Consider the following 26,029-nt stretch of genomic DNA (forward strand, 5'->3'; position numbering starts at 1 on the left):
TAAATATCTGGAAATGGACGTATTCCCAACTGGAATTGATACAGGGTATATTGCCCATACTAGCACCTACTCTTCATCTGGTGGCATCTGATGAATGGGAGGGCAGAAGACAGACATTTTTGGTAAATGAGTGAATATTTCCCTTGAAGAAGATTACAGAGACACATGCACAAGTACCAGCCATTTGAAATAACCTTATTACAAATGCAAAAACGTTAATCATCACAGATATCACTGCACCATGGTAGTGACTAAACACCGTAAACGCCATCTGCAGCATGGAAAACAGCCTAGCAGTAATGTGAAAGAGGAGGAGGCGATGAACAAAGCGCTCCCGAGCGCCAACTTCATGACCTCACTCCTGTGGCCTTAGCAAAGGGGATCCAAGATACCAGGAGGCGTAAAAGCAGCCACAGCCAGGCGTGAGGTATTTTGGGAGTGGCTGCAGTCACAGCGATTGCCCGGAAAACAAGCCCACAGCAATTTTGCTGAGGTCCCAAAAGTTAAGACCATCTCTTGTAACCCATCCCTGGGGTCTCTTAAAACCCAAGCAGGTTGGGCTGGTTTTTCTCCTCAGCGTGAGGCAGGCAGGCAGGGAGCTGCGGGTGAGCGTGGCGGCTCCTTCCCTTTCCCTTTGCCCTTCCTTCCCCCTCCCCTTTCCCTTTTCCCCCTCCCCTTCCCGCGGGAGGCGGCGGGGCCGAGACCCGGGCACCCCCTGGCGGCGGCGGCCCGACCCACAGCCGAGCGCCGCCCGCCTCGACCCAGGGAAGCTCTTCCACCTTCTCACCCACTACAGGCAAGCTGACATTACTGATACATAAATATCTACTTGCTTTATATTTATGCATTCCAGAGAGAATAAAAAAGACGAAAAAACACACTTACCCTAACGCTGACTGTACCGGACATTGCATGAACGCACCTTTCACCGAAAAATGTATTAAAAATCTTGCACAGATGCTGACGTTAATAATTAAACACTGTAAAGTCTTTACTGGTACATGGTTGGCTTATCTGCAGTCATTAGGTGTGAATGTGCTACTTTTGAATTGTGCTGTCATCCCCAACTCACGAAATAAACCCTTTAAATTGCTTGTGCATACTTACATTTATACGCACGTGCAGGCCCATATATTGAACCCTTTATATATTATGTGAGTACTGCATAACATTAATACTATACATAATATGTAGTTGCAATATCACATGACTGTTAAATATTTCTCATTTGTGATGACTCCTAGCCAAACCACTTCATTTCCCTATGTACCCGCTCTGCCAAGTCTGCATGCCCCCTCATGACATCAATGAATGGCAGTTGTGTAAAGGAAAGCTTGTCTCAAGAAACAATTACAGCAGAAGATGGTATCTGCAGTCAGTATTGCAGTGAACTTGCCTTTGAGGCAGCGCTATGGTTACTTGGATTGCAAATTATATATTGAGACACTGCTCAGTAGGAGTGTCAAAACACCTAATGCCCTCTAAACCAGAAGCACTAATTCTGCTTCCCTGTCTGCTCTGTCCAGCCTTCCTCCTCGTTTCTCTACTGCCACTTTGCACACTGGGAGCCACTTCCTCCTGAGAGGTGACAATGTCATTGTGATTGGGAAAAGTACCTGTACGCTATTGCAGGATTAAAGGCAACTCCATTCCCAGGATAATCGACAGGAGACTGCTCCGCAATCTGGAGCGGGCAGCAATCCCAAATGACCTCACAGGCTACCCCTTGTTACCTTTTCCCATCTATTATCATACACAGCATCTAAACTAATGAATCACACGGAAGCAATTCCTCTGCACTGTTTTTAAAAACATCTCTTGCTTGTTGGCATAAGCATGGCCCAGTATTTCTTATACAGACGTCTCCAGGGAGAAGTTAACCTAAATGTTTTTTATGTGGGTTATCATAAATATTGTGAAAAGAGCTGTAGCCTCCCCTGACACTTCCTGTTAGGATAATAAGGAGCCTTAATTACTACTGTAAGAGGAAAGGTATTTTCTCTACCATCTTCATCCTGAATATAAAGCAGAAGACAAATGTGTAAGGCAGTAGAACCTGGGTTGCCACACAGGACGTCTGGGGACATCTCTCCTGTTTGCAGGGGACAGAGGGTTCAATCCCACTTTGGCCAAAGCAGAAATTATGATTCTTACTGATTTCAGCAGAAGCACGATTTGGCCCTAAAGGACTCTTACCATATACCTCACGAGAGAACAGATACACAGCAACCACCAAGGACGAGGAATTGCACCGGATGAAGGATAAGCAGACCAGTATTGCTCATAGGATCAAAGCTCTCAGTATCTGAGAAGAGAAGGCTGAAAGGATTTAATATAAAAACAGTGCCAAAAGCATTAGATAAAAACTACAGCAGGGCAGCTAATTTGCAAAAACAGTTACCTAAAACAAGCTTATGCCTTCACTTTGTTTATATTCCTTACTTTGTCCATGAGAAAAGGCTAGAGATGTTGAAAAATTAGTGCCTGAAGAACCAGTTCTTTCCTAATTTTTTTGCTTCAACTTAGCACCTTCCCACTGCTTTATACATTATGGTGCACTGGTGAACTGTGCACCTCTGTCATGTCTATGGCCAGTTAATCTTCTACAAAACTATGCCTGTTAGCACAGCCACAGGTAGCTCTAAAATGCATATGCAAGAATATCTTTGTATTTATATTTCCTTTTAATTTAATAAAAATAATTTAAAGACATACTTTCAAGTTGTCATCTTATTGGAAAAAAAAAAAAAAAAGGGGGATTACTGACAATAGCAAAGACTGCCACAGCTGAAGTAATTTGAAAAAATCATTATCTGCCATTTCATCTAAACACGTAACAGCAATAACAACATTCTGCTTTCCAAGGTGCCAGAGAAGCTCCTGTGGCAGGTTAATCCTACCAGGAAGAAAAATAACAATATGCAGAGCCAAGATGCTCCTTCCTAGGACGTCGGTCATGCAATAGGTCTATTTTCTGAGGCAGGCTTTATTCTGAGTAGTCGATACATTTTTACTCACATTAAAGGAATCTTTTGTTTATTTTTCTTTCTTACTGTTTTCTCTTTGGCTAATGTCAATAAACCAAGTCAGCTTCATTATTACATGTAAAACATTATGCAGGAGTAGGTGAATCAGAGAGGAAAACTGACTCCCATGTTTTGCTTCTACACACTACAAGACAATGTAAAAGGATCTAACTGATAATGCACTTCTGTTTGGCTTTTGTATTTGTAAAATTAAGCATTTCTGCAGCAATTCTCTGAAAAATCAAGGCTTCCTCTACTTGGATGAACAAAATGTGTTGGCAATAATGCTTGAATCTAACCTGCTAGGTGGTTGCTAACCAACCACTCAGATTTAATTTTCTCTTCCCCCAAAAGACTAGTTTTCTATCTAAGTCTTCATCCTTTTCATTAGTATTACTGCTGCTGTCATTTTTGTTACTATGTGTTGATTTTAAAACACCCATTAATCCACTAAGTTGCCTTCAGAAGATGTATTTGTGTAAGTGACCAATAAAACTAAAGATGTGTATTGGCAAAAAGGATGTGCCACAACAGCAAGACCAAAGAGTATGTTGGTTCAGTGTTTCTCCCTGACCATGACCCAAATACCCATAAATGTAATGGAGGAACTTTCACTGTCCTGAAGAGGCATCAGGTCAGGTGCTGGAGAGTCACCTAGTGGTGACACCCCTGGATGGAAAGGAAGGTTCATTGCCAAGAAAGGTTCACCTGAAGGACAGGGGAAACATTTCAGAATGCAGCATTGAACACTACGGGATATGTTTTCAATCCCACTTTGACAGGCGCATCAAGTTGCCAGCTCACACTTATCCCTAAATACTTAGATTCTGGAAATGTGCAAAACCAGGAGATGGAAATGGGGAGAAAGTGAGAAAGGAATTATTATTCTCTAGTTTCTCCTCCCATGCTGTACATTTAATAGGCAGAAGTACTTTAAACACAAGCATACCACTCCTGCACGATTTTGATACCCACCCTGTAGCCTGTAGCACCCTTTCATGCAACAAGCAGGGCTACTTAAGCAGTTAGCTGCAGACAATAAATGTCATTTTGTCCCCAGAACACTCTTTTGACAATATAGACATCAGATTCACACATTAGTCCTGTCCTGTGTGCCAGCGATACAGGCAGGGAATATGCGAGTTAAAGGCAGAACACCTTTTCTGCCCTTACTGAAATTCCAACTTGTCTGCTCATGGGGACAACCCTTCCATTTCCACCTCTCTTCTTTTTAATTAAAAAGTATAAAAATCACAAAATCTGACATTATTACGCTACCCCTCTTTGGCAGATTTATTCTTTTTAATTAAAGCTGATGCCCTGCTTTCAGATGGCAATGTGTAGATTCATTATACTCGATCCACAAAGACAGCGAGACTCTCAGTATACACGAAACACTCTCATTGGACTCCCACTGTGCATTGAATACTTCTTTCCAGTCTATAACTCACAATGTCTTTTGTGACTTTTTAAACTTAATCCCCCTCTGTACAGTGGCTAAAAGTTACCTGTTTTCCCCAAAGCATTAACTTCTCATATTAAACTATATGAAATTAATATACTGCAGACAACTTACTCTAGCTGCTGTTTTCTGTCACTGAGTCCAACACTCCATTTCTCCTTGAAGCTTTTGTCTGTTCCCCTAGGCAAGAGCACGGACTGACGCTTTCCTTCGAAACAGAAAACTAGGAAATATTGTAAGGGCAAGGATGAGTTTCATTCTCATGCTGACCACATAACTCCTCTGTGCTCCGGCAGCTCAGGAATCAGAAGTTCCCAGTTAAAGGTCAGAAATCTGGAGTTCAATGACTGTCTTCATAACATCAAGTTTTTAAAGCACAGAGCATTGCAAACTGAGATCACAGGAGCTGAGAGTGATTAATCACCTATCTCAAGCTGTAACAATGCCTCAAAACATTACTTTTAATATAAAACTATTTCTTTAGCAGCTACCCTGGGTTTACAGTGAAAACATTTCAGCCCTGCTGGAACAAGCAGAAAAGGCTGTAAGTATGTATCTTTTAATTCAGTTTATACCTACTTAGAATATGAAAGCTCTTAATCCTTTCGGTGGCTGGTCAACAAGAGTGAATGAGGTGAAATACTACTAGTAATGTCACAACTGTCAGTGACTCTCCAGCTCAGGCTGACTCTACCATTTCCTCTACAGTGAGTGTGAAACAGGGGAAAGGTCCACTCTGAGAATGTTTTACAGATGATTTCCAATCTCTCTGTACAGGCTGCAAATGACGGGTCAAAAAAAAGGATGTTACTTTATTATGCTGTCAATGCTCACAAGCTACCTACCAATATTATATGGTAATAACAAAACAAATCCATGATGCAATGGAAAGGAAGGCTACCTATCATTTTTAAAGTGTGTCACATAGCTTCTCAATGGTAGTAATTAATATCTCTAATGAGATGACCTCATTAATAGGAATTCCCATTAGCATTAATACATGTTAATAGGTGCAATGGATATAATTCTCCATGCAAAGATTCTGATTTGTTTGCAGGGATAGATGTAGTCTCAATCCAAAAGCACTGCATGACAGGCGTAAGTTTTGGGCTCCCAAACTTCTGTCCCGGAAATCTTACACGGAAATATAGATGTGTACTGTGTGTGCCACATGATGGGTCTTCTCAGGTCTCCCAGTACATCTGAAGCTAATGATTAACAGCAGACATGTTTACTCTTCTAGGGTAGAGCTGCTAGTTGACTGGGAGACCTTTTATACATATTGATAGCATGCAAAGAGACAGTGATCTATGCAAGTAATTTACAGCTCAGCCATGTATTACAAATTTAACTGCCTTGCAAAGACATACAATGCAAACAGTATTCCTCATGTTATTGTATGACTTTCTTTAGGGAAAACCTTTCCTAAGTAACAATATAAGAGGAAAAAACAAGACGACAGACACAGGCCAGGAGAACCCTCAATAAGGGGAATTGGTTTCAAAAGACCAAGGTCCCACCTCTGCAAGCACGTTTGTGTATGATAGCCCATGGGCATCAGAGCTCTAAACCTGCGATGCTCCAGACAAGCTTAGTCATTTGTAGACAGCTAAGCTTGAAGCCCAGGGGTCTCAAAATATACCTTTGCAATCTCAGATAATTGTGCAGAGTCTTATACAGAGCTGAAGCAAGATTCTGGTCAACAGAAGTAAGGCAGAAGGTCTGACTGTACCTGCACAGTTTATGTGTTACTATAATACTACAAAAGCCTGGCTTACATTGCTTTAAGTTACGGAAAGCAGTCTTAAGAATGATTGTAAACTCTAAAAGTTGATGCAGTGGATGTTTTTCATCTGCAAATATAATGCTTATATACATGTTTATAATACATACTTACACAGATCCTCTGCTATAGCAGCTTAGAATCTTATAATTTATAACAACTCTTCCACTGGAAATAGAAATATTGTAGTATAATAATACTTTAAAATATAATATTTATATGTATATAATTTTATACATATACTTATATACTTGTAAATATATACAAACACCCAAGTCTATAATGCAGGAAGAAACAGACTGCAGAGGCCCCCAGTAACACTGCTGCACCTTTGCTTAACTGCAGCTCTCTGAACTCAGGCCCCTGTATCTAGAAATCCACAGATATGGCAAGCAGTATTGCAGCTCCTTGATTATTCCAACACAAATTAAACTGTGTGTAATTTATATGCAATAAAGTGCAAACAGACTTCACTTTTCATCATTTACTCTTAGCTTTATTTTTTGTGGTTTTCATGTGTTTGGTCCCAGTTAGTAGGATACCTATTTCTTTTTGAGGTAAGACTGATAAGACGAATATAGTTTCTGGTAGTTTAAAATGCAGGCATTTAAATACCGCTTGTTACATTTAACAGTGTTAATACCTAATCTAGCTGCAAAGGAGGATTAGAAATACGCTTCATGTGAACATTTAGATGCTCAAATCCTCAGGAAAATTCTTAATTTTTCCCTACTTACTTCAATGCATTTCTCCATGAAATCTGTAAGTTGTGAAACTTTTCAGACTGTCAGGTCCAGACAATGAAGCAATTTTAAAATTTAAAACCAGTACAGTAAAGGCCAAACTGAGGTCAGTCCTTAGTCTATACAGTCCTGTGTTAAAGTTATGGAACACAGAAGAAAATGGGGTGTCTGTGCCCAAAGCTAAAAACTTCACTGGGCCAAACTCCACTTGATTTGAAAACTAGATTCAGAGAGCAAAAAGATGAAGGATGATTAAATTCAGTATACATAAACCACTACGGTAGGTTGACTCTGGCTGGATGCCACATGCCTACCAAAGCCACTCTATCACTCCCCCTCCTCTGCTGGACAGGGGGAGAAAATGTAATGAAAGGCTCGTGGATCAAGATAAGGACTGGGATATCACTCAGCAATGACCATCACATGCAAAACAGACTCGACTTGGGGAAAAATTAATTTAAGTTATTGCCAATCAAATAATGAGTAGGGTAATGAGAAATAAAAACTAAATCTTAAAACACCTTTCCCCTACCCCTCCCTTCTTCCCAGGCTTAACTTCACTCCCGATTTTCTCTACCTCCTTCCCTCCAGCAGCACAGGGGGACGGGGAATGGGGGTTGTGGTCAGTTCATCGCACGTTGTCTCTGCTGCTCCTTCCTCCTCAGGGGGAGGACTCCTCAACACTCTTCCCCAGCCCAAGCGTGGGATCCCTCCCATGGGAGACAGTCCTCCACAACGTCTCCAAAGTGGGTCCCTTCCACAGGGTGCCATCCTAGAAACAAGCTGCTGCAGTGTAAGTCCCCCATGGGGTCACAAGTCCTGCCAGCAAACCTGCTCCAGCGCAGGTTTCCCACGGGGTCACAGCCTCCTTCGGGCATCCACCTGCTCCAGCATGGAGTCCTCCATGGGCTGCAGGTGGATATCTGCTCTACATAAGCTACACCTGCATCCCCCCGCTACCAAAACCTTGTCATGCAAACCCAATACAACCACTGACAAAACATAAATTTTAAAGAAGGAGACAGACACATTCAACATTTTTCAAATGCTGCCAAAACAATATCTGATATAAATCAGTGAACATCAGCTAAGGTCTTGACATACAGCCCAACAAGCTTTGCTCTCAGCCATTAGCCAGGCCTCTCCAAGAGCTATGTCTACAGGAGGTACAAGTGCTGTATATCTAGACAGACCCAAGAATCTGAAATACCTTAGGGACCAAACCCAGAAAGACTCCAGCACCTCAGGCTTCACCATGGAAAGCATGTGCTGCAGTCTTTGACAGGATTACAAGACACACGTAACCTGAAAACGCCACCAGAGCACAGCTGTGTCAGTAACAGGGGAGTTATTCAGCCACTCTGAACATGGATCAGACACGTTCCTGTGCAACACTCTGGACTTCCTGGCATAACCACTTTAATATTTCTGAAATAAGAGCAAGGATTTGAAGGTTTTGGGACACAGACAGTGTGCAGAAGCTGTCAGCACCTGAAAACATTTCTGAGGTCCTTCCAAGACTGCTTATAGCTGGCTGATACTCATTCCTTTCCTTACAGCAATGACAGGCCCAGGGACTCTACTGCACATGACACTGTCATTACGAAGAACTTTTAATAGGTATTTCTTATATAAGAAAGCTGCGCTAAAGTGAGAGTGATCATACTTCACTGATGTTTTCAGCATTTCAGACAGTCCTCTTCTCCATGTACCTCCACGACAATTTGCTTGCTTAGTGCAGGAAGCTGTCTTCTTCCACCTGACGGTCAGTTCCAATTCCCACTAATGTCAATTATCACTTTAACTTCTGCATTTGAATTGTGGAGGAGACAGCAGGTGTTGAGAACACACAAACATTACTATTGGAAAGGTCAAACCTGGGAAGCGCACAGACTTCCTGCATCGTGCACGAGTCCTTAACCAGGTCACGACTCCATAGAAAAAGTTGGACTATTCTGCAGTAGGTATTCCAGAGTATCTCCCCATATTGACTGACTACTCAGTAGTTAATGCTATCTTGCACTGCTGTGCCTGACCTACTTATTCTTGAAGCCTTGTCAATCTATCCACACAGATAAAGCCCCATTAATTCTCCTTTCACCATTAAGCTTGGGCTTAGAAAATGTCTACCCATGTAAGCCTTGGCTTAAATCTCATCAGTTTCATCAAATATCTTCTTTTTGGCAGCCCTAGTGACATCAGAAAGTGGGCTAGATAATAATAATCATAATGATTTTCGTTTTTACAGTATTTTGTCACTTGAAAATGCAAACTTTAGTTTGAACCCTGGCACAAGGCCTGTGTTTGAATGAGCATGGGTGAAAATGCCCTGAGCATGTCCTTCCCACTCCTGCGGGTCTGGCCGCCCAGGGCCGGCTTGGAACAAGCAGAGCTGGTTGCCTTGGAGAAAGCTGTCATGAAGATGGCCAGAGGCCTCAGTGAGGGACATCCCTCCTTCCCCTGGGAGCTGCTTTGAAACAGAGGCTGTTTTACTGGGCCTGGCCCCGGCTACAGCTCCAGTTGCACCCCTGCTGTGTCTATGCATGGCTGTGCTCACCAGGCCTTCAGCAGGGCTGACATCCCACCCTGGCCTCAGCCTAGCCACCCCGCCTCTGGCCTGCCTGGCCAACGTGGGGCCATGGCTGACCCTGGTCACCATTGCTAGGCCTGACCCTGATGCACTTCATGGGTTGACCTTGGCCTTGCACCATCGCCATGGCCCCACCCCGTGATCACCAGGCTGTGGCAGACCTGGTTACCCTCACCAGGCCTGATCCTGACCCTGACTCAGCCCCACGGCCTGCCCTTGGCCCTGCCCTGCCACCATGGTGATGGGGCTGGGGCTGCCCCTGGCCATCTCGCTGGGGCGGTGGGATGGGCCCTGGCAGTGAGACCCTGCCCTGCCAGCCCTAGTAATGTGAAGAAGAATTACATTCAGTGCGCTACCAGACAGGCTCTTCCAAACATAACACACTGCAAAGATGCTCCTGGGTCTCCTTCTGTCTCCCCCCACGCTGTAGAAAACAACCTGCTATTAAATACAAAGAAGCGCAAAGCTTTGGAGGAAAGGATTGATCTTTCATTAACACTGAAATAAGTTTACTAGGAAAAGACATACCAAAGACCTGGCAGCAACGTTGGTCTGGACCCTGGTCTGTGGATTTAAAACTGGAGTTACCCCATAGACTGCGGTTTAGTTAGTCCGGATGCACAGGGCTAAAGCTTAAACGGAAAATGGCATGCGCTGCACCCACCGGCCCCCAGCTGTGACCACATGCTCCTCAGCTCACGTGGAGCTCCAGTCCTTGACTCCAGGCCCCACCACAAGACAGGATTATTAAAAAACAGGGATGAGGAAAAAATTTGATATGCAACTTAACTAATCACCTTTGATTACAGTACTCCCACTCGACCAAGGGGAGTCCCAAAGTGGGATTATTTTTGACAGTAATTGTTTACCAAACCGAGTAAAGGTTTTTAAATCACAGTCTTCCCTGCCGTTTTTGCTTCTTTTTACACTTCTTTAGCATAGCAGCGCTTCAGGGCTTCAAGGACCTGTTTTCATAAGTGTTGACAAACCATTAAACATGCCAGTGGTGCAGTATCAGTAGTAAATACTAATAGTATCTCCTCCACAAACAAGACACAACAGAGCACTTGTGCCCTGAAACATCCCAGGCGGAGTACTTCTTATGAAAGGATTTCTTTACTAATGCTTTGTTCAGGGAGGGAGCTCCACTAGAACAACAATATACTGAAGTGGTGTTCTCCTGATATCCCGACCTTCTTACCCATGCAGCTTATGGGTGTTTGGGGATTGATTCTAAAAATTATTTCAGATAATAAGGAGCTGGGCCCCTAATCTAGATCTCTAACACTCAAGAAATTAGTCTTTGAGAAGCTGCGATAGGGTCAACAGGACTACTCCTGCAAATAAGCCAAAATAAAGGCTGCAATGTCAGACCCCTCAAATGATAAGCAAGACAAAGTAATTGAAGCACCAAGAGGGCACTGAGGCTGCACCTCTGCAACAAATGTGTAAAGTGTACCTCCCAACTAACTTCTTTTGCTTTCCATCTTTAAATTTGAGAATAAAATTAAAACTAACCTCTGCTTTTCTGCGATCTATTCTCATTGTCATAGATCTGTGAGAATGAATCTACTAAATTAAAAAGAAAAAAAGCATAAACCAACCTGAAAATAAGCAAAACAATAAATAAATAAAGCAAAGGGAATGAGCACTCTTCTCTCCCAAAAGCTCCATTTACCTTTCCTCTTTATTTTTCAGTTCCTACTCATAAAGAGTGGCTGATGGCCAAGGTCTGTTCTGGAGCTGGTAATATTTTTTTCCATTCTTCCCACCGAAAAATAAAATATTCCTCACACAATACAGGTATAGTTACTTCTCGAAATGTGATCTATCAGGTAACCTGCTATTCAGGAAGGCAGGTTCATTTCCCTGTTCAGTGGTTCAGTCTCTCAGTTATTTTCAGTGTCTCGTTTGAAAGTGAAGATAACAGTACTTCCCTTTTTCTCAAGGATTAATAAACTAAAACAGCACAAGGCTGTTGTATGTAGCCATAATAGAGGCATTACATAAAGCAGACAAATGTCCTAAATAAAAGTTAATTAAACAATTCAGAGCTCTTCTGCCCCTTTAAATACATTCCCTACTTATCCATAGCTCTTCTGCTTTGTCTCCCAACTGTTCATTTTTTGGACAACACACATATGTACCAGCCACCTGCTCCCATGCCACAACCCCCTACCTGCTGCCTCTTTTAAGTAGTTGGCTCCATGTCTCCTGGCTCCTGTCATCTCAGCTGCCTTCTCTGGGCCCTGGTCCTGTTTCAGCAGTGGAGGTGCACTTCTGCACCCAGTGCTCAGACAGTCAGAGGCACCAGAGCCCCAAAGCTGACTGGAAAGACACCAGCTCGGGCACTGTCTGCCTCTCCACGCTCTGCAGAGGGAGGAGCTGCCTCAGAGATAAAAGGCTGCAGCTCCACCTCTGTATCCCATAGCTTCTTGCGCTGTTGCTGCTGAGCCTTCCTACAGGGAGTGCCAGTCCCCCTGCTACCTGCCAGGCATTGAAGTGCTGTCTTGAGGAGACTGGAAGCAGCCAGCCTCACTTGTCACCCTGCCCATCGACCTCTTGGAGAAAGGACAGAAAAGAGAAGCACCTACAGGTTTTGTTAAGCCTTTGGGACCTGGGGCTCTGCATGCAAATATCAGCTGCCAATTCTTTTTTAATTTCTGTCCCCAGCAGCTGCAGAACAAAGCTTGAGAAGATGAGCTGGGTGCACCCTGAAGCCTTGAAACCAGAAGTCGACTAAGACCTGGAATGTTTTTATGTCATTATTTCCAGGCCTATTTCATTACGTGTGGAAAGCTGACCTCTGGTATTAATACCTGTGCCTACAGCAAGCATTCACTGAGTCCTTATGGAAACTGAATTGTTAGGGAGCCATCTGAACATGATAGTGTCCTCTGAACATGCTGGATTCCTCCCTGACTCTGCCCGAGCACCTAACTGTGATATTGAAATAACTGGGAGAAGGAACCTTCTTCCACAAGCATCTGCAAAATCATCAGTTTCGTTAACCAGGCTTACTAAAATAGTATTTTGTGACTGAATTGTACTTCTGTCTTAATATTGCAATAAGTAGTACAGAACAATGCATGTATACTGTATACTCCATTTTTTCTCCCATAATAACACTTAGGATAAATGAGGTTTTCTCCAAGTCGGTATAATGAACGAGACTGGATTTGATGAACAACGAAGAATATTGAAGCTGGGTGTTACCCAAGTCCAAAACTAACACATATTTTTCTCCTTTATACTGTTAAATACATGATCACTAATTATTAAGTTTCCATATTATTTTCAGTGTATATGGCAGTGAACAGTTATACCAAAACTGACTGTTGCAGCTTGTGTTAACCTGTTTCGTGTAAGAAGGGGTCAGGTACAGTTGGTTTGCTGTTGCTAGTCAAAGGTACTGCTGAGAGGAGCCACGAGAGGGCACTGGAAAGGAGAAAACAGGCAAAAAAATGCAGTCCTAGGAATCAGCAGGGCACAGGGCACATCAGGAGCTCACCTCCCTGTCAGTAACAAGAACAAATAAAGGTCCAACAGGTCACACAGTTCATTCCTGCATAAGAGGAAAAGCAAAACTTGAGAAGTCTTCCAAGCCAGGCACAGAGGTCTGAAGCCTGCCAAGGGAGCCAAGGAAGGGCTGATGGTACCTGGAGGGTGTGCTGGGGCATCAGGAGAAACAGGGAAGGACAGCACAAAGTGGGGCCCACAGTTACACAAATGTGCACAAGTGTCCACAAAGGCCACATGGTCCCGCTCCACACAAAGGCTACAAAAAGAAGAGAAAGGGAGGTGGAGAGGGACTGTATAAAGCAACTAGCCTTTCCCCAAATAATGGCCCCAATACGCATTTAATTTCACAAAGGTATTGGCTGTCTGGGTGAAGAAACATCCAGTGGTTCTATCAAGCTTCCAGTGTAGGTAAGCACTAAAAAAAGAAAAAAAATATATTTGCCTGGAGACATCATGGTTACTTAGCTGAGAGCTCAATGCATGTGAGGAGAAACTGGTCAGTATTTCATGCTGCACTGCAATACATTTGTGTTTATGTGAAGAACAACTCCCCTGAACCATGATTGTAATTCGTTGGACAAGATAAGCCATGCAGAATGTCAGGATTCATCTTTAGATCTTATTTCTGATTTGGCCTTTCAAAATTAACTGGTGTTAACATTTGCTTGTATAACAAATGCAGCTTGTAAAAAGAGAAAAGCCCATTCCTGCTTTTTTGATCCCAGAGTTGTATCTGGGAATGGATTTCAATGTTCCATTGCTCTTTTAAGAGATTTGCAGAGAGCTATGTGCTTGCTTGAGGACATCAAACAGCATGCTCAAGATCAGCGCAGTCATTAGAACCTGACTTGTGGTCTGCCAGCAAACACTCATTCCCTCTGTCAATCCAGTCCAGGTCTATCTATACAGGGACATGCTATATTGTAAATAAAGATGGTCACTCAACAAACTTGACCAGTGAGCCCACTGGTTATTACTGACTTGTTCCCTGGCCCTGCCGAGCTCCAACCAGCTTCTTCCAAAACCACACTCCAGAGCAAGTCAGGGGACAACTCACTTCAGTGATGTCATTCAAAAAAGTAGTATTGATGAAACTGCCCCTTCCATTCCACAGCACCTCCTACATGGCTCATTTGATTGATGGGAAAATAGCTTCAAAATCATACTTCGAAAGCATCCCAGGAATTGGCTGCCACAGCGCTCAGGCATTATTTTAAAACCATTGAAATGAAAAAAAAAAATTGTACAAAGTTAATTATCAAAATAATTGTAATAAGAATGACATGGAGCCAAGGGGGCAGGCATGTGTGACCAAGAGGAGCAAATGTAATTTTGTTTAGAGCCTCTGAAGCTCACTCTGGTCGTATATGAACTGCAGGATTTGACCCTCCAGGGTGATCACTGTTATTACTTAGATTATAGTAGCACAGGGCAACACCACACAGACTGGAACCCGCCTGCTCCTGATGCAAGTCCCCTGGCCTGAGGAGCTTCCAGCCTAAATAAGACCAGGTAGACAAGTGGAGTGACAAGGAAAGTACTTTTGTTAGGCCCAAGAGACCTGCCCGAGGAGACATACAAAGCCTGTGATAGATTCACGGTTTAACCTAGATTTCAGTATGGCACCATGATCATAAACACTTCACCTACCTTTTGCTCAGCTCCTGAAAGCCTCTTCAACTGAGATTTAAACTAGACTCCATCTCAGTAAAGCATCACCAGAAACGCCCTCTTACACCATGTTTATTTTGACAGCTTTTGCATAAAGAGAGCAGTTTCTCGTGATAAAGTCGTAAGTACACAGATGGAGAAACAAATACGAATTTGGGGGCAGGTGAAAGCCTTAAGTTCAGGAGCAGGCTATTGCTTCACAAGCCTCTCTACAGCATGGGAAGCCTCACTGAATTTGCTCCAGGTTTAAAGTCTTATCCAGAGTTTTATACTTACAACTCTCTGGCCATATAATTCTCCATATCCTGCAAAACATTCTTTTTTTTTTTTTTGGGTCATAATAGGACACATGGAACAGAAATTAATCAAAGAAAAGAAAGAAACTGCCAAACTTAACTCAGCCTGAGATCGCATGCTGCAGAAAACTAAGAAAAGCTTTGGATGCAATCAGTGTTGACACATAATGTTTAACCATGCCCATGATAAAATCCACTTGGCTGAAATGAAAAATACACAGTACAAAAAACCACTTGCCAGAAATGTTACTCATTAACATTCCTTCTACATTTTACATGAAAGCATTACTTGTGAAAAGTAATGTGCCCACTTGTGAATCTGAGAGGACGCAGCTTTCCACTTGCAAACTGCCCACAAGGTACCTGAAGGCTCATCTGGAGGAAGAAATTATAACCTTAATAATAAACAGATCACTTTCCAGCAAAATTTTTACTAACTCCTTGACCTTTGCTTTCACTCTCGACAAAAACAGATTTGGCAATTGCCCACAGGGGAGGGTATGAGCTAGAAACAAGGTTGAAGCTGCTCTATTTCTTCGTATGGCTCATGTAAGATGTTGTGACTTGCGTACCTGAACGCGGAAGGAATTCAGTTAAGTCACTGGAAAGGGTCTTGTGAACAACCCTTTAGTCAGGCGACTGCCTGGCTTGGTTTCCAAACACTTGCAGGATCGGCTCCGGGATGTGCCCGAGAGCCGCCACATTTCCCCGCCAAACTTCCCCGCCGCCGTGTCCCCGGGTACCCGTGTTTAGCCTTCACTCCCTGCCAGCGGGACGGCGGAAGGCAGAGGTGGCCTCCTCCTCCTCCTCGGGGAAGGAGCGGAGCCACGGGAGCAGCAGCCGCGGCTCACAGCCGTCTCTCCGACCACACGCGTGTCCCAAACACCCCGGCGCAGTAGGTACCCGGGAGGCGGACGGCCCGGCCCCGCAGCGACTGGCACCGGCGCTCCCCCGCCCAGCCCGCCGGCCCCGCAGACCCTTTCCCGCGGAGCCGCCGGCACCGCCGCCCCTCTCCCCGCTCGATTCAGCCGGGCTCAGCCGCCGCCCGGGCCGGGGCCCTGCGCCCTCCGCTCCCCCGCCGCCAGCCCCGCCGCCCGGCTCCGCGCCTGCCGCCTCCGCGGTGGGCAGCGAGGGGATTAAGCCTGCTACCTGACTCTGTCCTTCTCTGCCCGCCGGAGCTCCGAGTCCCTCTGCAGCACGTGAAAAATCGCCCTGGCTTCCTCCTCGTTTAAAAAACTGAGATCTGGCCCCGGAGGCGCTGCGGTCATGGCTTTGCTTATCGGCGGGCGAGCGGGCGCAGGGGGACGGGCAGCGCTGGCCCCCTTGGAGCTTGGAGCGACACCGGCATGGCCGAGCGCCGGGACAGGCCGCGCACGCCGGCACCCGCGGGACGCGCTTCCCTCTGGGCGGCGGGAACCGGAGCCGCGGCCCGGCGGGGCGTGGCGGGGAGGGGAGGCTGCCCCGCCGCCGGGGCCGGGGCTGGGGCCGGAGCTGCCGCCCGCCCCGTGCCTGCGCCCCGCCAGCGCCTGAGTCAGGTGTTTGCGCTGGGCGCTCGGCGGGGCGCTGCCGGGCGGCGGTGCGGGGCCGTCCGCGGGTCGGCCGGCGGCCCTCACAGCGCGGTTGCCGCCGGGCAGCCTCACCCCGCCTCTGCCTCGGGCCGTGAGGCGGGGCCGCCGGCCGGGGGCTCCCCGCCAGGGGCTGCCCGCGGCACCGGAGAGAAGCGCGGCCCCGCCGGGCCCGCAGCGCCGCGCCGCCGCGGGAAGACATGTCTTGTAGCCTGGCGGGGTGGGTGCAAAGCGACAACTTTCCCACGGGGGAAGAACGGGGCAGTGTTTTTCATCTTTATTCTCCTTTAAGGTTTTCCCGAAGAAACCGTCGAGAACAAAAGTCCTTGTCCTGGGCGTTATAACCACCTCTCAGATGAAATTTCATCCCGATTTCATTCTAACGGCTCTAATGCAACTCAGCTGTGTACCGGTGCTGGTGGGGGCGGCACAAACAGGTGTGTCTCTCCAAAGTATGCACCTAACTAGTACACTGTGCTGGTTGAACAGTTAGTAAAATGTCCTTTGAAAATTTTCCATCAAAGAAGGACTTTATTCAGGACTGCACTGCAGATGTGAGCGCAGCTGTATGGTGAAAGAAAATTAAACACAAGTTTTGTTACGGAAAAGCAAGTCGGTGGAAACGTCAGCACAGCAGTGTGCAGCGGGAGTGGGGCTGAGCTGTGCGCAGCCACCTTCCCACACCACAGCAGGCTGACTTGGGGCTGCAGAAGAATGCTTCCCCACTAAGAAGTGGTGTGGTGCAAGTGGAGATAAGGACCTTAGACCACAGCAGGAACAACAGGTTGCAGAAGGCTCCTCTTTTTGGTGCAGCTTCTGGCATCACTAGTCTGGCCCGAAGAGGAACTTACCTGATTCCTGGTGACCAAACAACAAACACAAGGCTATGAGACAACTGATGAAAATGTAATTAAAGCTGTGAAGAATTATGATGTTTAGAGGATGTCGAGAGGAGGTGTCTCCCACAGTGAAAAGACAAAGTGATTTTTTACTAGGGTATAGTAGATGCTTCTGGGTAAAGTCCACACAAATTGTTTCTAGAAGTGCAAGAGCCACAGCCATCACTGGTGCATTAGGAGTTTACAGAACTTCTCTCTAAGGTTAAAAGTCTTGTCTTCCCCATTCTGTTGCATTGAGCATAGTCGAGTGACTTTTACCAGCAGAAGCTGACCCCAGGAGTCTTCCAGGCAGTGGATTAGACATCGTTCTGCCTTTCTGCCTGGCACCTGCAGGATATGGAAGCATTTGCTCATGGTTCTTCTGCCTCACACTGGACCTGCTCCCAGAGCTGAGGGGGAATGTAACAACTTTTTTTTTTTTTCTGTACCTCCATTGCAATGAACCTCATCAATGCCCACTTTTGCCCTAAAAAGCACCACAATGCCTCATCAGTGTCCACTTTTGCCTTAAAAACAATGCTTTATCTTATTAGTGAAGTTGTGGTGTTTTAACTTCTTATGCAAACATCTAAGGTCAGGTTGGACGGGGCTCTGAGCAACCTGGTCTAGTTGGGGATGTCCCTGCTCATTGCAGAGGGAGTTGAACTAGATGACTGTTAAAGGTCCTGTACAACCCAAACCATTCTATGATTCTATGAAAAAAAATAAATACATACATACAGAATACACAGGAAGGATGTGCATGTTCTCATGAATTTGAGGCCTTACAAAGAAAGGGTGACATTCCCCCATCAATTTGGTGACTATCTATAATAGTATTTATTCTGCATGTAAGTCAAGAGTGGAATCATATTTCTGTCATCCTTTTTCTTCGTTTCTAGCAATCTCATTAATTGGAGTTTCTTTCATCACCAAAATGTGTGTTAGCATATTTTCAGTGCTGACGGGACCAGGGACAAGATGTTCATTTAATATATGAGCAATGTATAGTCTTTCAGGTAATAACAAAGAAATGTGTTTTTCATTCTGTACAAAGTGATGGAATTATTTAGAAGAGTGACAAGTACATACACTAGTGGATTTAGAGAGATGCTGCCAGAAATCACGGTGGTTATTTCATTGGCTTTCATCCAGAATATTTGGAGATTTGGGCATAGCCATCTTGTGTGCTAAGATGACCTTCATTTTACACAGCATCTTTGGTATGTCATATCAGCATTACAAAATGTGTGTTGGATCTGTTGTCTGTGGAGTCTTCTACCAGGAGTTTATTTTGTGAAAAACAGCCACTTTTCCATATGGCTCTTCATTACTCCACCTCACTTTAAAGTTTATGTTTTTTTCATATATGGATCATGATGGCAAGGAAACACTGCCTGTATTCTGGTATTTAGAGTCCCTGGCACCTTATGTGCTTTAATTTCTGTTGCATAAACCTAAGAGAGGATACTCACTCTGAATTATTTTCCATGGTTCCAGGAAGATGCAGAAGTGTTTTATTGTAAGTAACACTTCTTCTGTTCGGCAACCTGAAACAGAGGGCCAAAATGGCATATGACAGGCTGCAGACATGAGACGTCTATTAGTAATGTTAATTGCCAATGCCACTAAAGAGGATGCTGACACACATACCTTAATTATAGGGCAAATTCTTCAAAAACTACATTTCACAAATACTGTTGTATTAATGGGTGGTGTTAACTCCACTTACTCTCAGTGGAGGATTTAAAAGTGTAGAACTCTAGAAAGCCAGAAGGGCTGTTTCTAAAAGTTGATCTGTAGCTAGGGAATCGAGGGGAGCGTGCAGGAGGGTTGGTTGAATCTTGCAGCAATTGGCCTTGAGGCTCGTATCAGCCTTGAGGCTTGGAAGAACTGTGAGGTCTTGTCTATTCCTTTTGAAGTAATTACTGTGTAAATTGTCACCCCGATTAGTGAAGGCTAGTTTAATTAACTCCCTGCATTAAGTGAAAAAGGCTTCATGGCTGGCAAAGAATAAATATGGAGCGTCTTTCATTTAAAATGTATTAAATCTGCTTATTGTGTTTGAAATAAATATTTCTAACACTAACCTAGGACAAAAATAGTTTGATCATACTACTCTTAACAACAAAAGCAGTGCCCCTCACTCTGTTTAACAAGCCCATCATTTTTATCTCAGTTAACTCTAATAGTCATTATTGATCTATGTGTATTAAATTAACAACTAGAGGTCCAGCTGTGTTTCGGGGGACATGGTGGCTTGCACTGCATGGCTCCCACTGCCAGAAGTACACATTTCCACTGAGTAGTGAGTGTCCTCCAGGATCTGTCACCAGGCCCTCACCTCCCACTTCAAAAGAGCTTTGGACTTTCATTTAGGTGTTTTAACTGTGAAGTGGTAAACTTTGAAGATTGCCTGGACATCAACATCCAAATGCTGCTGGTGTTATTATAGCCGTTTGCATGCTATGCAGCCTCTTGTAGGGAAAGAGGGAGCCAGGACTGGGCTGAGCAGGTTGCAGAGTGTAGGTCATTGTTGTCCACCCTGAAACCGCCGCAGGCATAGGCCTGCTCCCACAGGGAAACCCAAACTTCAAGGTTCACCACATTCACAAGTCACATCTTGCAGGCTGTGTGGCTGCAGACTGCACCTTTTCACAATTTCCTCAAGCACTTCCTCTAACTGAGTCTTTTATTCACCTGCTTTTCTTTTCCTCCCAATCCCTTGAGTGTGGGCTGCTCCCTTCCCCCACTTTTAGTCTGTGGCCTACCAACATGACAGATTTCCTTGCCTTACAAGTACTGCTTGCTTGCTGCTGCTACTGCCTCTCATCCTAACGCCCTCCTACCTCGTTTGTTGTCTATGAATTCCTTAATTTTTTCCAGTATAGGTTGTTTGTGCTAAAATAGACTTGTTGATCCCTTAGAATGGCAAAAGGGTGTCATGGCAAAATATAATCTGTTTTTTGCATACCAGAAGAAGGGTAAGAGTGATATCCCAAAAGCAAATTAGCACTGCATGGCAGCAAGGAAAGGTGGTCATGGCAGAGATCTCTGAAATAGTGGCTGCAGTCTGACCCTTGCACTTCACAATGCTTCTCTCGGTGTATTTGGTGCCACTTTGGACAATGACTCCATGACACCCCTTTGTTTTGCTTTTTGCTTATGACTGGCTGGCTGTCCTTCTCCCTCCCTTACTTTTAGGATTCAGTTAATCACTAATTTAATTTTGAATACACATTGAGACTGCACTTTCTCCAGAGTGGAGAGACGAGAAGATTGTGAGCAGGATTCCTCACAGGGCAAGACAGGTTAGGATTTTCACAGAATCACCAAATCACAAAATGGTTGGGGTTGGAAGGAACCTCTGGAGATCATCTTGTCCACCCCCCCTGCTTGAGCAGGGACACCTAGAGCAGGGGGCACAGGACCACGTCCAGGTGGGTTTTGAATGTCTCCAGGGAAGGAGACTCCACAACCTCCCTGGGCAGCCTGTTCCACTGCTCTGGCACCCTCACAGGAAAGAAGTTTTTTCTCAGGTTTGGCTGGAACTTCCTGTGTTTCAACTTGTGCCCATTGCCCCTTGTCCTGTCATTGGGCACTATTGAAAAGAGCCTAGTCCCATCATCCTGACACCCTCCCTTTAGATATTTATAGGTATTGATGAAATCCCCCCTCAGTCTTCTCTTCTCCAGGCTGAACAAACCCAAGTCTTTCAGCCTTTCCTCATGAGGGAGATGCTCCAGTCCCCTGATCATCTTGGTAGCTCTCTGCTGGACTTGCTCAAGCAGTTCCCTGTCCTTCTTGTACTGGGGCACCCAAAACTGGACACAGTACTCCAAATGTGGTCTCACTAGGGCAGAGTAGAGGGGGAGGATAACCTCCCTTGACCTGCTGGCCACACTCCTTTTAACAAACCCCAGAATATTTTTGTCCTTCTTGGCCACAAGGGCACAGTGCTGGCTCAGGGTCACCTTGTTGTCCACCAGCACTCCCAGGTCCTTGTCAGCAGAGCCGCTTTCCAGTAGTTCAGCCCCCAGCCTGTACTGGTGCATGGGGTTGTTTCTCCCCAGGTGCAGGGCCCTACACTTGCTCTTGTTGAATACCATGAGGTTCCCCTCAGCCCAGCTCTCCAGCCTGTCCAGGTCTCACTGGATGGCAGCACAGCCTTTCGGTGTATCAGCCACTCCTCACAGTTCGGTATCATCAGCGAACTTGCTGAGGTTACACTCTATCCCTTTGTCCAGGTCACTGATGACTATGTTGAACAGGACTGGACCCAGCACAGACTCCTTGGGGAACACCACTAGTGACAGGCCTCCATCCAGACTCTGCTCCATGGATCACGACCCTCTGAGCTCTGTTGTTGAGCCAGTTCTCTGTCCACCTCACTGTCCACTCATCCAACCCACACTTCCTTAGCTTGTCTATGAGGATGCTATGGGAGACAGTGTCGAATGCCTTACTGAAGTCAAGATAGACAACATCCACTGCTGTCCCTTCATCTACCCAGCCAGTCACGCCATCATAGAAGGCTATCAGGTTGGTCAAGCATGATCGTCCCTTGGTGAATCCATGTTGACTACTTCTGATAACCTTCTTGTCCTCTACATGCCTGGAGATGACCTCCAGGATGAACTGCTCCATCACCTTTCCGGGGATGGAGGTGACGCTGACTGGCGTATAGTTACCTGGGTCTTCCTTCTTGCCCTTTTAGAAGATTGGAGTGACATTTGCTTTCCTCCAGCCCTCAGACCCGTCTCCTGTCCTCCATGGCCTTTCAAAGATGCTGGAGAGTGGCTTGGTAAGAACATCTGCCAGCTCCTTCAGCACTGGGGATTGCTGCAGAGGGCTGTGGCCTGGAGAGGCATATGAAGAAGGTGGTTACCAGCATACCTCTGGCGTGTAAAAGCACTGCTTGGAATGGGAGGTGGAACATGTTTTGCTGAAATGACACAGGATTTCTGCTTTATTGTAGGTCTTGTGTCTTGACTGTCAAAGCCATGGATCGGCTAGTAGTGCGTATAACGTCTGCTGTCTTGTCAGAAACTATGTAGCCTTCCTTTCCTCCTTAACTAATATGTGGATAAACATAATTACCAGAGGCCAATACATGGGACATGGCAGAATTATGCATTCAATATATTAAGATTATATGCTAGTGCATGCAATGTATTAAGACAGGCTTGAGTAAAGGTAAAAAGAACTAGGCATGACTAAACAATAAGGAAGAGATATTGTTAGAAGCAAGAAGGCAACCTTCAAAACACTGAAGTCATATCCAAATGAAGAAAATAGAAAAATTCATAAATCCTGGCTGATAGCATACAAAAATAAAACTAAACAGACAATAAAAAAAGAAAAAGCTGGGAGGAGCAACTTGCTAAAGGTCTCTAAACCAGCACTAAACCCTTCTTGAAACACATCAAGAAGCTAATCAGAGGGTATGTAGGGCTGATCAATGATCAGGGTATAAAAGAAGACCTTTTCAGAGAATAAATTCATGTTCACTGTGGAAGAAGCTAGGAAAACTCACATGCCAGAATACTTTTCCAGAAGAGGATCTGATTGAAACTGAAATGACTGTAAAAAAGATTACACGACAGATTTGCAACATGAATTTTAACAAATCATCAATACTATAAGTTATTTCATCCAATGATTTTAAGAAGACTTATGTAGTCTGTAACTGTTCACTGTAGTTCTTGATGCCTGAGGACTGGAGTGTGGCAAATAGATATCAGCTGTAAAATAGTTTTCAGAGAGAATCCGGGGAACTATAGGATTATGCATCAGATGCCTGAGCAAATTTGTGGAAACTGTAACAAAGGGCAGAATGAGTGGTTACCTGGGTTTATACAAGTTACCCTGGAAGAGCCAGTGTGGCTTCTAAAGAGGGAGGTCCCGCTTTTCAATCCTCTTTTTGAAGGGTGTCAGCAAATATTTGAACAAAGACAGCCAAGTTGATCCAATCGGCTTAGACATTTGAAGAATTTTGACAGTACCATCATCAACAGTTTCCAAGGAAACTCAGTAGTCATGAGATTAAATAAAAGGTCCTTTTATGGCTAAATAACAGGTTACAAGTTAGGGAACAGAGGGTAAGAGGACTAGTTATTTATTACAGTGGAGGAAGGTCACCACTGGAGTTTCCCAGAGCTCTGTGCTGGGATCTGTGTTGCTCATTACTCTCTGAAATGACCTGGAAAAGAAGTGAGCAGTGAGGTGAGGAAGTTTGCTGGTGTGGTATGAAAGTTTGTGACATGAAGATATTCAGGATAGCAAGGACAAAGGCAAACTGTGAGGAGCCACAAGAGGCCTCTGTAAGACAGAGTGGCTAAGAAATATGTGTGGCAAAAAAATCCTAGCTTCACATATAAGCTACCATTCACATGTAAGCAATGGATTCTGAGCTGACTATTACCATTTGGAAGGGAAGTCTTTATGATATGCATAGCTTGTGAAAACATCAGAAGAGCAAACCAAATATTAGAATTTATTATGAAAGGAAAATAAATCCATGGTTTCCTTACTGCTTGTGTATGAATATAGAATTCTCTATGGAATATAGGCTATATTACTTATTCATAAACAATATGAACATATATTCATCTATTTTTGTATTATGAATATATATTCTGAATGTAAGTTCACATATATTCTCGATACAGATGATGGAATTAGGTACGGAATTCTATATCTTCTATATTTCTATATGGAATAGGAAGGGTGGAAAGGAATTGGCTTTGGCATTTCTTCAGATACAGGAAGGAGGGGCCATCAAATGGAGCTAATAGAAGCTTATTTCAGTGCAAACAAAAGGAAATGAACTTGTGCAGCTCCTTGCCAAAGGATTTTATGGATGCAAAAGGCATCAAGGGGAGACTGTAGAAGTAGTTAGTTAAAAGATTCATTCAAGATTATTTAATAAAGAAACCACTCAGGAAAACCCCTCAGCTGAGAACAGACACATTTTGAGAGACCTTCATGTACACTTGCCCTGTTCTTGTTCTTTGTTAGCCATTTTCTTATGGCTGCTCGTGGCAACAGGATGCTGAGCTAGATGGACACATCAACTGAACCAGTATGAGCATTTGCGTGTTCTAATCAACATACCTGGAGAACATGTATGTGAAACCTGGGGAGATGAAACACGTATGGGAAACTCATGGCAGGGTACCATCGCCTCTGGATGGGCTGTGAATTGGACTAGCTGTGGAGCCTTACCTGGACATTCTTTGAGAACAATAATGCCTCAGTGTTAGAGGTCTGTCTCTTGGATCGTACCTGCCACACAGCTAGATCCATAACTGCAGTCATGAATATGTGTTTTATGGGAGTAGGCCAATTCAAATGACTTGTGCAGTTTTTACATCCAAGCTGCTTACAGGATTTAAGTTCAAACTCAGGACTCCTCTAGTTGTACCTTAACTCCATATCAGGCCGGCTTTCTTGCTTATGCTAGACTCAAGCTTACGTGAAACAGCACATGAAGAAGCAGTCAAGTTTAAAATCTGTGGTGACAGAAGGAAATCCGTGAGCAAGACCTCAACTCTGCACATGAGGAGAGCAGACTTCAGGTTGCTGATGGAACTACTTAGTAAGGTCCCGTGGGAAAAAGCTTTTGAAGGTGCTGGGGTCCATCAGTGCTGGTCGCTTTTCAAGTACCACCTCCTAAAAGCACAGGAGCAGGCAATCCCTAAGTGTAGGAAGTCAAGCAGGTGAGGCAAAAGGCCGGCTTGGCTGACCAGAGATATTCTAGAAATAAGGAAAATAAAGAAAGTATATGGCCAGTGGAAGCAAGGTCAGGCAACATGGGAGGACTATAGGGATCCTGTTTGCCACTACAGGGAGGAAATATGTGTGGCCAAAACTCTAATTAGAGTTGAAGCTGGCCAGTACCATGAGGGACAATAAGAAGGGCTTTTTTTAATACATTAATGGTAAAAGGCAGGCCAGAAATAACACTGGCCCATTGCTTGATGAGAATGGTCACCTCACAAGCGAAGACATAGATAAAGCAGAGATATTTAATGCTTTCTTCATCTTGATCTTCAACACCGATGGTGGGCTCAGGGACCCCCAGAGCCCTGGGCTAGAGAACCATGACTGTGGGAATGATGAACTCCTGATCAACCCTGAACTTGTGCAGGACTTGCTGCTCCAGCTAGGTCCCTATAAGTCAATGGGGCCTGATGGGATTCATCCAAGGGTACTTAAAGAGCTGGCTGAAGTCATAGTGAGACCTCTTTCAATGATTTTTCAATGCTCTTGGGAATGTGGAGAGGTCCCAGTTGACTGGAAGCTGGCAAATGTTGTCCCAGTCTTCAAGAAGGGCAACAGGGGTGACCCAGTAACTACAGGCCCATCAGTCTCACTTCTGTGCCTGGTAAAATTATGGGGAAGATTATTCTGGGAGTTATTGAAAAACACCCGAAAGACAACACAGTCGTTTGTCCCAGCCAGCATGGTTTCACGAGGGGAAAGTCCTGC

The 26,029-nt window shown here is 44.7% G+C and overlaps 2 protein-coding genes across 3 annotated transcripts in view; one reads left to right on the top strand and one right to left on the bottom strand.

Moving 5' to 3' along the window:
- The window catches only part of EXPH5 (exophilin 5), a 36,343-nt gene extending 19,622 nt beyond the window's left edge, over positions 1-16,721 (bottom strand). Inside the window, exons 1-2 of one of the 2 annotated variants that reach the window (XM_075082407.1) lie at positions 16,243-16,314; positions 13,264-13,382 (exon numbers count right to left, since the gene is read on the bottom strand). Coding sequence is in view for 1 of the 2 variants with exons in the window: in XM_075082398.1 (XP_074938499.1) it covers positions 16,243-16,361 (119 nt within the window). In the remaining variant the exon portion in view is untranslated. Of the gene's footprint in view, positions 1-13,263; positions 13,383-16,242 lie in introns of both variants that reach the window. The other variant, XM_075082398.1, reaches the window with a different exon arrangement.
- The window catches only part of ATM (ATM serine/threonine kinase), a 579,279-nt gene that overhangs the window by 153,127 nt on the left and 400,123 nt on the right, over positions 1-26,029 (top strand). The window lies entirely within an intron of this gene.

The sequence above is a fragment of the Phalacrocorax aristotelis genome, chromosome 1 (assembly GCF_949628215.1).
Source record: "Phalacrocorax aristotelis chromosome 1, bGulAri2.1, whole genome shotgun sequence".
NCBI classification, from domain to species: Eukaryota; Metazoa; Chordata; class Aves; order Suliformes; family Phalacrocoracidae; genus Phalacrocorax; species Phalacrocorax aristotelis.